At 42.5% G+C, this 14,768-nt stretch overlaps 1 protein-coding gene across 1 annotated transcript in view; it reads left to right on the top strand.

Moving 5' to 3' along the window:
• Positions 1–8,917, top strand: part of LOC120397510 (transcriptional repressor NF-X1-like) — a 225,903-nt gene extending 216,986 nt beyond the window's left edge. The window contains 3 exon segments of the mRNA XM_039523454.1: positions 4,501–4,602; positions 7,088–7,144; positions 7,146–8,917. Coding sequence (XP_039379388.1) covers positions 4,501–4,602; positions 7,088–7,144; positions 7,146–7,161 — 175 coding nt within the window. The 3' untranslated portion in view covers positions 7,162–8,917.
• The last annotated feature ends 5,851 nt before the right edge of the window (positions 8,918–14,768 follow it).

The raw sequence follows: 14,768 nt of genomic DNA, 5'->3' as shown, positions 1-14,768 counted from the left end.
TTTTCCACAAATCAGGTATGTTACACATCTTCAAAGGTTTATTAGCATCAACTCCTTTGTCTTGACCCATAGATGAAGTAGCCAAAGACACAAGATAACCAGCAAATCTATGGCAGACAGGCTCTGTTCACACAGTTCAGCTTGTTCAGCATCTGTTGCATTTCCCAACCCCTTTGTGTACAATGGTAGGGGGTTAGACACAGATTCTCCTGTCTCTTTGGAGAAGGCTTTCAATTCAGTCATGTGTTTGAGGATTTGGCAAGGAAAGGGTACACTGCAACCATGCCTGCCCTCAGCCTCTCCCTCTGGAATCTCTTTGTGTTAGACCTCACCCGATTGTGAAGTTTCCCATATGCAAAGTTTTTCTTCCTCCTGCCTTGAAGAGACAGTTTTATCTCTTACAAGCGTAGCAGGAACACCATCTTTCAGTAGAGTGCTTTGTATTGGTAAGATCCCCTCAGTCACCCCATTCTCTGTTCCCAAAAGGTCAGTGGGGTGAACTTTCCCCTCCAGGAGATTTGATCCCCGGTCTTTCCTTAAAACCTGATCAGCGGGTGAGGGGTCTGGCATTTCAGATGCAGATCCTTCACCCTCCTCCTGGGGAAATTCCTTCCTACAAAAGGTGGGCAGACTCGCCTGTCCCCCCTCATCTTCCATCTGGACTTCCCTTTCTGGGTTCCCCTCTCAGGCAGACACTCCTGTGTCCCCCAAAAGGGAAGGTGACCCTGATACAGCTGTGGGATCACAGCTACCAGCTATTACAGACCCTTCAATGACCAGCAAAATCCCTCCTTTTTCACTCAGGTTGGGCTTGCTTCCAGCTACAGAGCCTTTGGGGTCTGTTCCCACTGCAGCGGTCATCAGGACCCCAAGTTCCATCTCCAGGATACATGTCTCTGTGCACCCTAGGGCCGGGCCTGTCCCTTGCTGAACTACATCTTCCTGGCAGTCAGCATCTGGGAAGGCCTCTCTGTTACAAGGTGGAACATCCCCTCCCCCAGGGAGATGATCACAGGACAGGAGCTGGCTCTATCCATCCCTTCCTGCAGGGACCTGCCTTGAGCCCCGAGGTTACAGGAACTGGCCTCGACCCTCCCTGCCCCCAACGGCCCATTTTCCATTGCTACAGAGTAATAAAAGAGACACTCTCCTATTTCCCCAGCAGCACATGTGACTTCACCCTCCCTTCTGGGGCTTTCAGCACAAGATTCCTTCTTGCTGCTAACAAACCCTGGGACAGATTCTGCCACATCAAAAAAGTCATTCCTCAGTAGAAACGGTGCAAAATTGTGTGCCACCACTGCAACAGTCAGTTCAGCCTGCAAATCACCAGTTTCCATGTGTACCTTGGCTAAAGGTGCTAGGACCTTATAACCTCCCACCAATTCTAATTCTGCCATTCTTCCTGGTAACAAATCCTTCTCCTGGATCAGGGTCCCTCTTGACCACAGAAATTTCTGCACCAGTATCTCTCCAACCTTGAAGCACTTTGCCATTAAGCTTAATAGCATGCATATGCTCCCTGCTTGATTGTGTAGAAGCAACCTTTACAAATCTTGTGTGGTCAGAGGCAGTAGCCTGGGATACACTGTGTTCTGAGATGCAGCAGCTTCATGTTTTACCTGGTGCCTGTTCCCACTCAGCCAAGGACATTTATTCCTTAGATGCTCAGTGGACTTCCAATGATAGCACTTTCTGGGCTCCTCTGTTTGTACAGGAGACTTGGGATGAGTAACAGGAGAATGGAGAGGTGAACGCCCAGTCTTCTTTTTCCCAGGGGTAAAAAGGTGATTCTGCTTTCCACCAACCCTGTACTCCTCTGCCAGTGGTTTGTTTAATTGCAGCTTCTGATTGCTCATAAGAGTCTGCGAACCCACTAATTCACCCACTGCATCCACCTTTTTGTCCCACAAATACTGTTTTACATCATCACTGCACATATTCAGGAACTGTTCGTGAGTAACCAAATCACACATTTCTTCAAAGCTTGTAATGTGTTTCTACTTATCTAACAAATCTCTCATTTCATTTACATAGGCCACCTTACTTAATTCAGAGCCCCTCTTATGACTCCTAAATTTAACCCTGTAGGTTTCAGCTGTAATCTGGAACTGTTTCAAAACCAATTCCTTAAATTTACCATAGTTTGAAGCATCAGCAATAGGGCATCTTATTGAATATGTCCAGAGCTCTCTGTCAATTTTGCAACCATTTTTTGATCCTCGGGAATCAAATGGAGAGTGCACAGTCTCTCAAAGGTGATGAAATACTCAGCGATATCACTGGATTCATCATATGGTGGACATAACTGTTCCCATTTGTGGACTTTTGGGGAAGTGGAGCCAGCTGCTGAAGGGTTTTGTCTCTTCCACTCCTTACAGCCAGTTCATGCTTCTGGTTCGCAATCTGGGCCTCAGTTTCTTTGTCTTTTAACTCCAGGGCTAGCTGCCTCTCTTTCCTTCTCCTCCTGAGCAGCTTGCTTGCTAACCTCTGAGCTTCAAGCTCTTTGTCTTTTAAGTCCAGGGCTTGTTGGTGTGCAGCCCTTTGTCTGGCTGCTTCTGCCTCCTTCATTTCCCTGGCCACAGCTGCTTCTTTCAGCCTCATTTTTGCCTGCCACATTTGAAACTCATGGTCCTTTGCCTTCTCTTCCACTTCCAGTCTCGCCAAGTCTAATTTTGTAGCTAGAAGTCACTGGAAGTCATTTTCCTGCATTCTTGTGCTTATTTCCCTCACCCGAAATAAACAGAAAATAACAAACCAGTAACCACTTTGTTCTCCAACCACCACACTCAAAACTCACTTAAAATCACTACCAGTGTCTCAAAGCAATCAGCTGTGCACAGATCCTGCTTGACTATGCCACTGTGATGGGTTCGGTCATAGAGACCCACTTGGAGCTGTCACCTGACGTGCTGGAATTATCTCTGAGGCCGTTTTCCCTGCCAGTTTGGGATTCCAGAACCCGGCCTTGTTGAGCCAGACATGCTAGCCTGCTGCAACACAGACCCAGGTCTGGTCCATGCCCCCAACCTGCAGAAGTTAAGTGACCTGCTGAGCAGTTTTTGTTTATTTACCAGTTCCCAATGGGATCCAAACCCCAAATAAATCCGTTTTACTCTTTATAAAGCTTATACAGGGTAAACTCATAAATTATCTGCCCTCTATAACACGGATAGAGAGAGATGCACAGCTGTTTGCTCCCCCAGGTATTAATCACTTGCTCTGGGTTTACTAATAAACAAATGTGACTTTATTAAATATTAAAAGTAGGATTTAAGTGGTTTCAAGTAATAACACAGAACAAAGTAAGTCACCAAGCAAAATAAAGCAAAACCACTCAAGTCTAAGCCTAATACATTGAGAAATTGATTACAGGTAAAATCTCACCCTCAGAGATATTCCAATAAGCTTCTTTCACAGACTAGACTCGTTCCTAGTCTGGGCCCAATCCTTTCCCCCGGTACAGTCCTTGTTAGTTCCATCAAACATCTTAGGTGGAAAGCAGAGGTTTTCTCATGATTGGCAGACCCTTTGTTCTGTTCCACCCCCTTTTATAGCTTTGTCACAAGGCAGGAATCTTTTGTCTCTGTGGGTCCGCCTTCCTCCCCCCCTTCTAAATGGAAAAGCACCAGGTTTAAGATGGATTCGAGTATCAGGTGACATGTTCACGTCCTGTGAGACCCCAGCCTCCATTCTTCCTGAGCTGGCTCTCTCAAACATAGGAAGGCTTGCAAGTAAACAGAGCCATTTACAACTGATTGTCCTAGTCAATGGGAGCCATCAATGGCCCACACTTTGTATAATGACAGTAGAACTTCAGAGTTGTACTTTATATTTCTAGCTTCAGATACAAGAACAATACATGCATACAAATAGGATGCATGTAGTTTATAAGCTTTGTAAGGATACCTTACAAGAAACCTTTTGCCAAAAGGATTTTCAAGTTACATCATATTCATACTCATAAGCATGTTTCCATAAAACATCTGGAATGCAATGTCACAACATGTTTGTAGTTTTAGGGTTGTAAGTTTGGACTTTGATGTACTTTACAGGCTCACACAAAGGAAGCAGTTCAAGCACCAAGAAAGTTACGCAGGGAACCATCTATGTGCTTTTATTACCCTAGTCAACCCCAAAAACTTCCAGACTAGTGGAGATCTTCTTACGTTAAGACATATTTATAATAAAAAAAATAGTCTATTTCCTCTATTTACTGTCTCCATTGTTCAGTTTAAATGGAGAGGGGAGTAGATTGTTTTAGGCAAAGAAGAAATGCTGGGCTCCTTTGAGTCAGTGTGTCAGAAGTTCTTCTAACAACTCAATATTGGATTTGCTGTGAGACAACACATTGGATCTTCAAGTCTCAAACTGTCATTCACACCACATTTAACACTTAATTTTTATCTTGATTTTTTTTAATATAGTATATGATTTTTCTATTTAAACCTGTAGACAATAACATCACAAATAATATTTGTTACCATTCTCATCCTCTAGAGGTAAATCCATTTGTCCAAGTAATACCCTAACATCTGTCCTAGAGAGGGAAATGCAGACAAGGCCTCCACCACCTATTCCTCACTACAGACAAACAGATAAGTAAGAACTATTTAGTTATTTAAGTGTTTTTGTTAAGTTAATGTTTAATGAAGTGACAGTATGGGCCAGAGCACTCACACCTTTGTCAGGGCATCTCAGTTTTGAATTGAAATACTCATGCTATTTTAATCTGTTAAACAGATTGCTAAATGTGACAATTTATGATGAAATGTATTATAATTCTAGGACATTCAGTAGAGACTACCCATGCCACTCTGGTTTTTAATCAAGAGCAGTAGTGAACATTACATTAATGTTTTTGTTGTGTGTGTTTACACTATATGGCATATCATTTATTACCTTGGTGCAATAAACAATTTTTGAAAGATTTTGTATACATTCTGAACATCAAAGAGCCTCTGAGGGGAAAAAAGCTAGAAATCAAGGGGATTTACTCACTAAACATGTCTGCCCACATCATTGCAGCAGTTTTTTTTTAAATAGACAAATAGAATGTATGGGAGCAGTAGAAAGGGATAGAAGATCTCTTATATAAAAATGTAATTTATATGAATCTTGTGTCCAAATTTGGTTACCTCATCAAAAGAAATGTATAGAGTAAATTGGGGGGGGATGCATCAAAGCAGTGAAAAATCTTAGCTCTTTACCTAATTACAGTTCACAAAATTGCAGAGACTATTTAACATGGAAAGGAGTTATTCAGAATTAAAATTTAACTGAACAGACCTTTCTCTCTACCTTTCTCATAATGAGCACAGGGGGTCATTCATTGAAATAAAATGGGAATAAATTTAGTGCCAGCAAAAATAAATATTGCTTTTATGCTATATAGTCAATCTGGGTAACTTATTGTTGCAAGAGGTAGAAACGCATATTGTAGCTAGACTTTTAAAAGACTGAATAATTTTATAACCATTTCTAACTATTCTTTGCAAACTAAGATATGGGTAATTAGTTCATGGCATATAATGGTTGTCTGTGGGAGGTCACTAAGTATTGTTTCCTCTATAGTGGCCAAAGAGGGCAAAAGTGGGGATGTCACATTCCTTGGGTACTGACCGCTGCTGGAGCAAGATACCAGACTCCTTGGCTGTATGGTCTTATCTAACATATCAGGTCCTGTGTTTGTAAGACACGGTGGCCTTGAGTGTCCATAGGCTTTTAACATTCTGGGCTTCACAACCAGGAGTTATATTTGTTCAGTTTTGTCTCTCAAAATGTTTTGCTGAATCTGGATTTAAGATGATCAGACCCTTAAAAGGATATTGGAAACCAGGCTTTTGATGCAGGGAATGTCTTCTGTTCTACATTTTGACAGTATCTAGCAGAATATGGGCCTAATTCTGGTTGGTGGTTTCAGAGACTACCAAAATATAAATGAATAACAATAATAGACTGTTCATTCCTTGAGAAGATTCAGTTTATCAGAGTGTAAACTAACAGATTCAAGATTAAAATCCAGCCTAAACCACCTGCAGGCATGCCTAAAACAAGGCTCTTAAATCAATGTTTAGGAGCATATATAAAAGACACCTGGTTTTCAGTGGTGCTTAGCTCCTGCATCTCCCATTTACTTCAGTGGAATTCATTGGAAATTAACACTTCTTGAAAAACAGCCCGCTTATTTTTAATTTTAGGTGGCCAGGTTTGAAAATCTTCGCCTCTGGATTAGAATGATTTGTAAATAAAACATTAATTTAATATTGAAACATTGAATTTTTTTGGAAACAGTAGTTTTTGAAAGGCCTCATGTCACTGTCTTCAGATATATGCAGTGGTGTTGTAGCCATATTGGTCCCAGGATATTAGCAAGACAAGGTGGGTGAGGAAATATCTTTTGTTGGACCATCTGCTGTGGGTGACAAGCTCAAAAACTTGTCTCTCTCTCCAACAGAACTTGGTCCAATAAAAGATATTTCCTCACCCACCTTGACTGTCTTCTGATTACAGTTAAATAGCATATTTGAATAATTATATATACTAACAGTCGATGGTTTCATTCATTTTTATCCTTTGTTTTAATATGTAGCTGAAACTTGACCTGCCATTATCCCTCACTTCAGAGATAGTCTTTTGCTTTTTTTGCATATATTTTTTAAAAGGACAATATTCAGAACATTGGCTTGTCTGTAACAAAGTTTTCACTTGCAAAATAAACTACCTAAATATCTGTGTGTTGTAGATAAATTGCTTGTGGTATTCTACCTTAATATTTGAATGACTGAATTGCTAATATTAATATTTATAAAAAACAGTTAATAAAAAGTAGCTATTTGTTCAGTGGGCACTGAAATGTACATTAGAGTGAATAATTAAGATATGATTTCTGTAAAACTTTGTAACAGCTTTCTAATGCCTGGTGTTTATTGATCTTGCTGTCCAATGGCATAATATGCCATCAGATGTTATGGTGTTTTTATATCATTTTGGTAGTTTGGGAAAGTGTGCTATTCTTGCTTATGTAACTGTATCTTTCATTTAACTGAAAATTGTGTTCAGTAATATTTTATGGTTTTAATTTCAGGAATAATGGAAACAATGGCTTGCCGAAAACATTAAAAGTGGAGCCAGTGATTGACTACTGATGTCCAAGACTGAAATAGTTAACCTTAAATTATTATTTAGAAAAATGGAGGTGAAGATACATATCTATCATGCAAGTTGCTTTGTGGCTAATTAAATGATTAACTATTCAATATATTCAAAGTTTAAAATAGTAAAAAAGCACTAGCGAGTTAAGTATATGAGAAAGTGTATGAGAAACATAGCATTGTCTAGAAATTAACTAAAAATGAAACTGATATTTTAAATTTGACTGCAAATTTTCAGCTGCTCTGACTATTTTTACGTAAATTGCAGGTGCAGGTATTTTTCACCTCAGGCTGGTACATTTTTCTTCTCTGTTTGTTTGGAATCAGAGTATCTTTAATGAAGTGAAACTGCCTATCCATTAATTTGTAGCTGAAAAAACTGGTTCTTAAACTGATTCTATTGGGGTAGTGATATTAGTAGCACACATTCCAAAGATTTATACTGAGGGATCCAACTGTACTGTTAAAAATTAACAAATCACAAATTGCTATAATATAATCCTAATGGATATATTTTCAAAGAGTTTTCATGTGATTTTAATCATTCCATTTCTACTGCAAACATATCAAATTTGGGAATGAAGTGTCTGAGTTATTCCCACATGGAATAAAACTAAAAATTTAGCTCAACTCTACAATATGTTACATATTCCCAGTGCTTAGGCACAATGACACCTGCTAAAGAGGAGTACATCTCATGTTCACTAGCATTTGAGGATTTGGGTACTTTCCAGTTCTTGTTCTTGAGGTGGAGGAGGGAAAATGCCATTTGTTTGTTTGTGAGTTTTTAATTACGCATAAGAATAATGGTTTAGTTTTCTTTGTCTTTTATTTAGTTCGTATATTTAAACCAAATAGAAGTATTAAATTAAAAATGAAAAAATTTAATTCAAACGCTTGAACAGTAAGAACTCCACGTATGGCTTTGATGTTCCATAGAGATTGAATAATGTGTCTAGGATTGTCAAACTGATGACTTCAGTAGTTAAACTTTTCCTCTGTACAAGCTTAGAGCAGTAGGTTTGTATTGGAATATGGGTTGAGATTGCAGCAATTCTTGAAAACTTTATAAGAAAGTCTGGTATGGTAAATCCCGCTCAATTAAAACAGCCCTTTAATGATCACATTACATTTTAAATATATTATACTTTACACAATTGAGTAGCCAACACAGTCTCCTAGATTTCAAATTGTTTCACATTAATGGTTGTCCTCATGAGGGAGGAGAGACCCAGATCTTTAGCTGGTGTAAATTGTCTTAGCTCCATTGACTTCACTTGAGCTACAACAGTTTACCCAAGTTGAGGATCTGGCCCCTTATGCTAATAAGCTCCTTACTCCTCACACTATGCTGTCTGTCTCACCCCTCCTGACGGCACACAGCCCTAGATGTTGTTCCTTTGTGCAGCTCTTTGCGCTCAGGAGCAGCTTCTTTCTGGATGTCCCAGAGAGTTTATGGAATGTTTGAGGGCCATTAGCCACAGAGGTTCATTTTGGGGTGGATATGTATCATAACATGTTGACTTAAAATAATTGTAGTATTCTACATTGTCAAGATGTTATGGGTTTTATGGTTTTCTGTTGATGCATGTGTATAAAACTTACTTTCATTTAGGAAATGACAACACAGTGTAATATGTTTCTAATTAAATGTTTGAGATACATTTTCTCCATTTAAAAGAACACTGTCAAGGAATGTTGATCTTTTTCGTGTGTGAGAGTCTTCATACAATGAGTTTCACATACAATGAAAATAATTTTCTTTTACCTTTTCCTTTCATTTGGTGAACAGAAATGAACTTTTTTTTTTATGAATGAATCTTAAATAAACTAACTTTATGATTTGGCATGACAGTGCACAAAATTCTTAAACAAGTTGAGCTCTTGCAAGGTGCTTAATGTTTTCAATTTCTGTTGACTTCAGTGGGTGAATAGGTTTCTAAGCACCTTTCTAGAAGTATGATCTTGCAGACACACAATTAAGTAGGCCTAACATGTTAGAGTCTCATTTATTTCAGTGTCACTGCATGACTGAATGAGGGTTTGCAGGATGGGCCCATAGTTTGTGACCCTACATTTAATATATTTTAACACAGGACTTCATTTAAAATAGCTAAAACATCACCTACATATTTGTTTGCAATTTGTATGAGGCTTTCATAGCAGTATGTCTAGTTCATGCACTTTAATTGGTATTTTTAACAAATTGTGATTTTGCAACTTAAATGTGAGGCTGATGAGAAACAGTCTAGAAGATGTTCAGGTTCTGAATAAATCTTTTAATACTTCCAGCTTTTGATCAGAAGAACCAGAGAATTTTCAGTTTGCAAAATAAGGCTAATAAATATTTTGAATTCATATCTACTGATTAATCAAAATGCCCTTTATGAAATATCTAATAAAAGTTTTGCTCAGTTGTGAACATTCACATATCTCTATGCCTATTTTAATACCAAGAAGGTCAAAGCTTTTAAAAAATCACTGACACAGAAATGTTTATTCAAAATTTCTTATTGTAATAGTTCCGTTAAAAAGATCATTCATGCACTTCCCTGGGAAAGCAATATCAAAACAAGTTTTTTCCAAAGTATAATTTTCCAGCTTTAAAAATGAATTCAGCTAGGTTTAATTGTGGTGTTCTCCCTTCTGCTTTGCTTTGCTTTGGATCATTTTACTGCATATGTGTGCCTAATGAGAATGCTTTTCTAATATACCATTTTGTATTTCTTCTTATTCTGAGTTGGCTCTTAGTCTATTTATCTAAGAGAAAAAAGAGTGAAGTCAGTGGCATTGACTTCGGTGGAGCTAGTATTCCACCCTTTGTCTGTCAATTACATTGCACAGGTCTCAGAACAATACTGTATTTTGTAAATTGTTCTGTATTGAGTATATTACAATAAAGAGATTGTCTTTGAAGTAAACTGAGGAAGGGCAAATTGGTTACAATACATATAACTTTGCCAAGTGCTTTTAAACTATTGTATATAAAATACAGATTGAATTTTGGCATTGGGACAGTGTAACTCTTCGGTGGTTTAATGTGTTAAGAAGTGCTCTGATTATTCAGTGCTTGATGTACATTAATCTGTGCATAATCTAAAATCCTAGCTGTGCAAGTTAGCTATGGAGACCACTGTTTTGTGACAGTTTTACAGTATGTGCCTCATGAACACTCTTTTCATAAGTTATTTGGTGACAAGATTATATTTCACTTGATTCCTTTCAAGTTTAGTGGTGTAACAGGTGACTTGCTGTATAAAGCTGTAATAAAATTAAGTTCAAATTGCTCTGTGTTGTAGTTGTTTGCAAGCTTTTAGGTAGGTGTACATGTGTTGAGAGGGTCTTAAAATGCTATAGGAAGACAAATTTTGAATGGAATATCGGGGTGGGGGGTCCTTCACCTCAAATTCTAAAATATCAGGTTCAGTTTTCTTCCTGCATTTCAACATTTTTAAACAAACATCTTTTGGGGGGGGCCTCCATACCAAAGGGGGAGGAGAGAGAGCGGGGACTATCTGCTATCTATGTGGAATTTAAGAATAATTTTTTGCTAACTCAAGATTTTATCACAAGTCTCACAATATATGATCCTTTTTTGAGGGATAACCCCCTATTGTATTCCACTGTGGGTTTACACATGCACACCATTTGCCCAGAGTCGGAGGATTTGAATGTAGAGACATTGGTCCACACATGCACCCTGGCTCATCTCGTGCCTCCAACCCAGGGGATTTGAGGAGGCCAACCAACTCTCTCTCCAGTTCCTTCTCACCTCTGCATGGTCTGGGTTGGAACCTCCAGTGTCCATAACTTCAGCTTCATCCTACAAAATACGATTATTTGAGTGTTTGCGCGTGCTGATTCCATTCTAGGTGTGCGCACACCCATGTGCACAGTCATCAGAGATTTTTGCCTTAGCGCTATCCGAAGGGCTGACTGTGGTGCCTCTTTGAGTGCTGCACCCAAGTGCTGGTATATCAGGCGCCGTCGACCCTATTCCCTCTCAGTTCCTTCTTACCATCTGTGGTAGTTAGTCAGAGCGCCTTTCCTTGCTTAGCAAGGGCTAGTGGTTTTTTCTCCTTTGGACTTCATGCCTTAAGGCTTTGTATATAGTTGATTCTTCAGAAATTAGTGTTTGTTTAGTAGTTAGAGTCCCAGAAGGGACTCTGCCCCAGGGGCATGCCTCAGTCCCCAGGGTTAAAGCCCTGCACAGACTGTGAAAGGCCTAAGCAGCTGTCTCAAGTGCTTGGGGGAGGCACACATAAAAGACAAGTGCAGTATCTGCAAAAACGTTCAGACTCGCAAGCTGAAAGAGCTGGACATTTGACTGGGCTCTTCTGATAGAGTCTGCCCTCCATCTGGCCTCCAAGCCCTCTCGGCATGATTCACCAAGCACCTCGGCATTGGTGCGAAGTGCACCCCCAGCACCAAGCTCTGTTCAGCGCCATTCCCTGTTGCTGGTACTGAAAAAGAAGGCCAAGAAACAAGGATCCCCAGTGCCAGGAAAGAAGACCCATGTTGCAGCAGGCAAAAGACCTGCCTCAGGCCATCAGTATAGCCCAGAACCCTGCAGTTTCCCTTCTTCCGTTGGGGACCTTAGCCCCGTGAAAGGTCCCCCTCCGACTCCTGTGAGCAGTATTGGACCAACTCCCCTGCCAGCACTGATGACTTCATGTACTCCCCTGGCATAAAGGGAGCAAAGGCCACCAATGCAGCAGAGGCCGCAGGCTTCAGCAAAGGCCCCCCAAGAGGGCAAGTCAGCCGATAATACTTCTCAGGCATCAGTTGAGTGCCATTGATCCTCCTAGACAATGACGCACTCTCCACCTCCGCACTGCCAGTCACCAGACCAACCACCAAGATCATCTGGAGCTCGCCATAGATCACTGGCACCATGATCACGGTCCCCATTATCTCAACATCTGTCATTGAGAGGGAGGCATAGATCCCCTTACTACCGGTACCCATCGCCTCCCGTCGGTCACGTGTCATCCCTATGTCACCTATGCTGCGGGAGCGTTCTGTCCCGCCCCCAGTCTCCCCAGCATCAACACTAGTCTCCACTGTTATCTGTGATCTCTAAGCAGACCCAAGCATCCATAGCCCCTCCATGTTCTCCAGAAGATGGTTCCTCCAGTACTGAGGGACAGTTTAGACCCTTGTCTAGAACCCGACAGCGTGACTGGGCAACTGAGACAACAGCAACAATGCAGTGGCAGCCGGGTCAGTGGTCCGTGCAGTGGCCGTTGTGGAACACACGGGGAGTTCTGGTCATGGCTATGTAGCCATTGCTCCACTCGTTGGCTGCCACCTCGGAACAACAGCTGCCGGCACCGGGCTCGGTGCAGGAAGCATGCCCAGAGGCCGAGGCTGAGGAGGTTGTGACCACTCCTAAGCCGCCCTCCCCCGAGGAGGAGTAGGACCAGGGCCCCCTGCCTGTGGTACAGTCCTACCCTTCATCCCCAGATGAGGCAGTTGTAGGCCCCTCCAGGGCCAGTCTGGTGGATGACTTTAAGGACCACCAGGCAGTGCTTCATCAGGTGGCAGAGAACTTGGGCCTGGAAATGGAGGAGATGGCTGAGCGATGGACACCCTATTCAACATCCTTCGGCCTCGGCCTGTGTCACACTACTGGTGCATGATGGGGTCCTCAAAATTGCCACATGCATCTGGCAAACCCCTCCTCTATTCCTCCCACATCAAAACGGGCTGAAAAGAAATACTTTGTCCCAGCCAAAAGTTTTGAATATTTGTATACCCACCTCCCCCAGCTCACTGGTGATCTTGGCGGCCAGTGAGAAAGAAAAGCAGGCACAATCCAGCTCAACCCCAAAAAATAAAGAGGCCAAATGATTGGATTTGTTTGGGAGGATAATTTATTCCACCACCAGTTTGCAGTTTCGGGTGGTGAACCATAAGGCACTCTTGGGCCATTACAACTTTAATTTATGGGACTCCTGCTGTAAGATTGAGTCCCTCCTGCAGGATATGGCCCTATAGTTTGATACTCTGGTGCAGGAAGGCCCTACGGCGGCCTGGTGCTCCCTGCAGATGGCATGGGATGCGGCGGACTTGGTAGCCAGAGTGGTAGTGTTTGCAGTGGTAATGAGGCGCAGCTCCTGGCTTCAAACCACCAAACTCTCCCAGGAGATGCAGACTGTCATCCAAGACCTCCCAGTTGATGGGAACAGTCTGCATGGGCTGAAAGACACCAGAGCCACCCTTCGTTCGCTGGGCATGCACACACCGCAGTCAGCGCATAAGCAGTTCCGAACACCTCTGCCGCCAAGGCTGTAGCAGCCTCATCGGGATCTGCTAGAAGAAGGGACAAAGACACTCTGTTTAGTCATCTTCTCCCTTCTACCTTCCGTTCACCTGTGCAGCTTGGCCTGGAGAAACAGTCTGGAGACCAGAAGTACTCATTTTGATGGTGCGCTCGAGAGCAATGCCCCAGCCAATTCCACAGATCAACCATTCCTTTTCCTCAACCACCTTCACCCCTACTGTTCGGCCTGATCGCAGATCACCTCAGACCACTGGGTACTGGACATAGTATATCAAGACTATAGCCTGCAATTTTTGGCCACCCTTCCCTCCACATCTGACTGCGGGATGATCTTGCCCTCCGTATCAACATCAGGGAGCTCAGGGTGGTTTGCCTGGCTTGCCAGGCTTTCTTGCCCCACCTGAAAGGCAAGGTGGTACAGGTCCTTATGGACAATACCGCCTCAATGTATTACATCAACAAGCAGGGTGGTGGCAGGTCCTCAGCCCTTTGTCAAGAGGCGCTCAGCCTTTGGGACTTTTCATCTTGGCAGATCACCTCAGCAGTACCTTCTCGTCTTGCCACGAATGGTCGCTCCATCCAGAGGTGGTCAACATAATCCTTCAGAGATGGGGGAACTCCCCAGGTGGACCTGTTCATGTCCATACAGAACAGAAAGTGTTGTGTGTTCTGTTTGATTCGGAGTCTGGACAGAGGTTCCCAGTCAGATGCCTTCCTCATTCCATGGTTGGGCCAGTGCCATTAATTCACAGGGTCCTCATGAAGGTCAAGCAGCATAGAGTGGTGTTTATCCTGGTAGCCCCCCACATGGCCCTGTCAGCACTGGTTCAGCACATTGCTGAGCCTTTCGGCAGCCGCCCCTCTTCCACTGTGTCTTCGGCTGGATCTGCTGTCTCAGAACCACCACGGCTCTCTGTTGCACCCAAACCTGGCAGCGCTGCACTTGACAGTTTGGCTACTGCATGGCTAAGTGCGGATGAGCAGGCATGCTCGACCTGTGTCCAACAGGTCTTGCTGGGTAGCAGGAAACCCTCCACCTGGAAACCTAGCTGCAGGTTTATCTGCTGCACCTCAAACTCCAAGGGTTGTCCTGCTCTTCGATCAAGGTCCACCTGGTGACCATTTTGGCATTGCTTCCTCTGTTCCAAGGCAGGGGTCTTTTCCTATGATGGTATGGTTTTTGGAGGGTCTAGAGTGCCTCTGTCCACACATGCAGGACCCAGTCGTCCCGGGACCTGAATCTTGTGCTGTGAAGGCTCATGAGACCTCCTGTTGAGCCTCTGGCTTCCTGCTCCCTCCTGCTTCTCTCCTGAAAGGTTTCGTTCCTG

The sequence above is a fragment of the Mauremys reevesii genome, linkage group 2 (assembly GCF_016161935.1).
Source record: "Mauremys reevesii isolate NIE-2019 linkage group 2, ASM1616193v1, whole genome shotgun sequence".
NCBI classification, from domain to species: domain Eukaryota; kingdom Metazoa; phylum Chordata; order Testudines; family Geoemydidae; genus Mauremys; species Mauremys reevesii.
The sequence above is the reverse complement of the archived record's forward strand: the minus strand, read 5'-3'. Positions and strand labels throughout refer to the sequence as shown.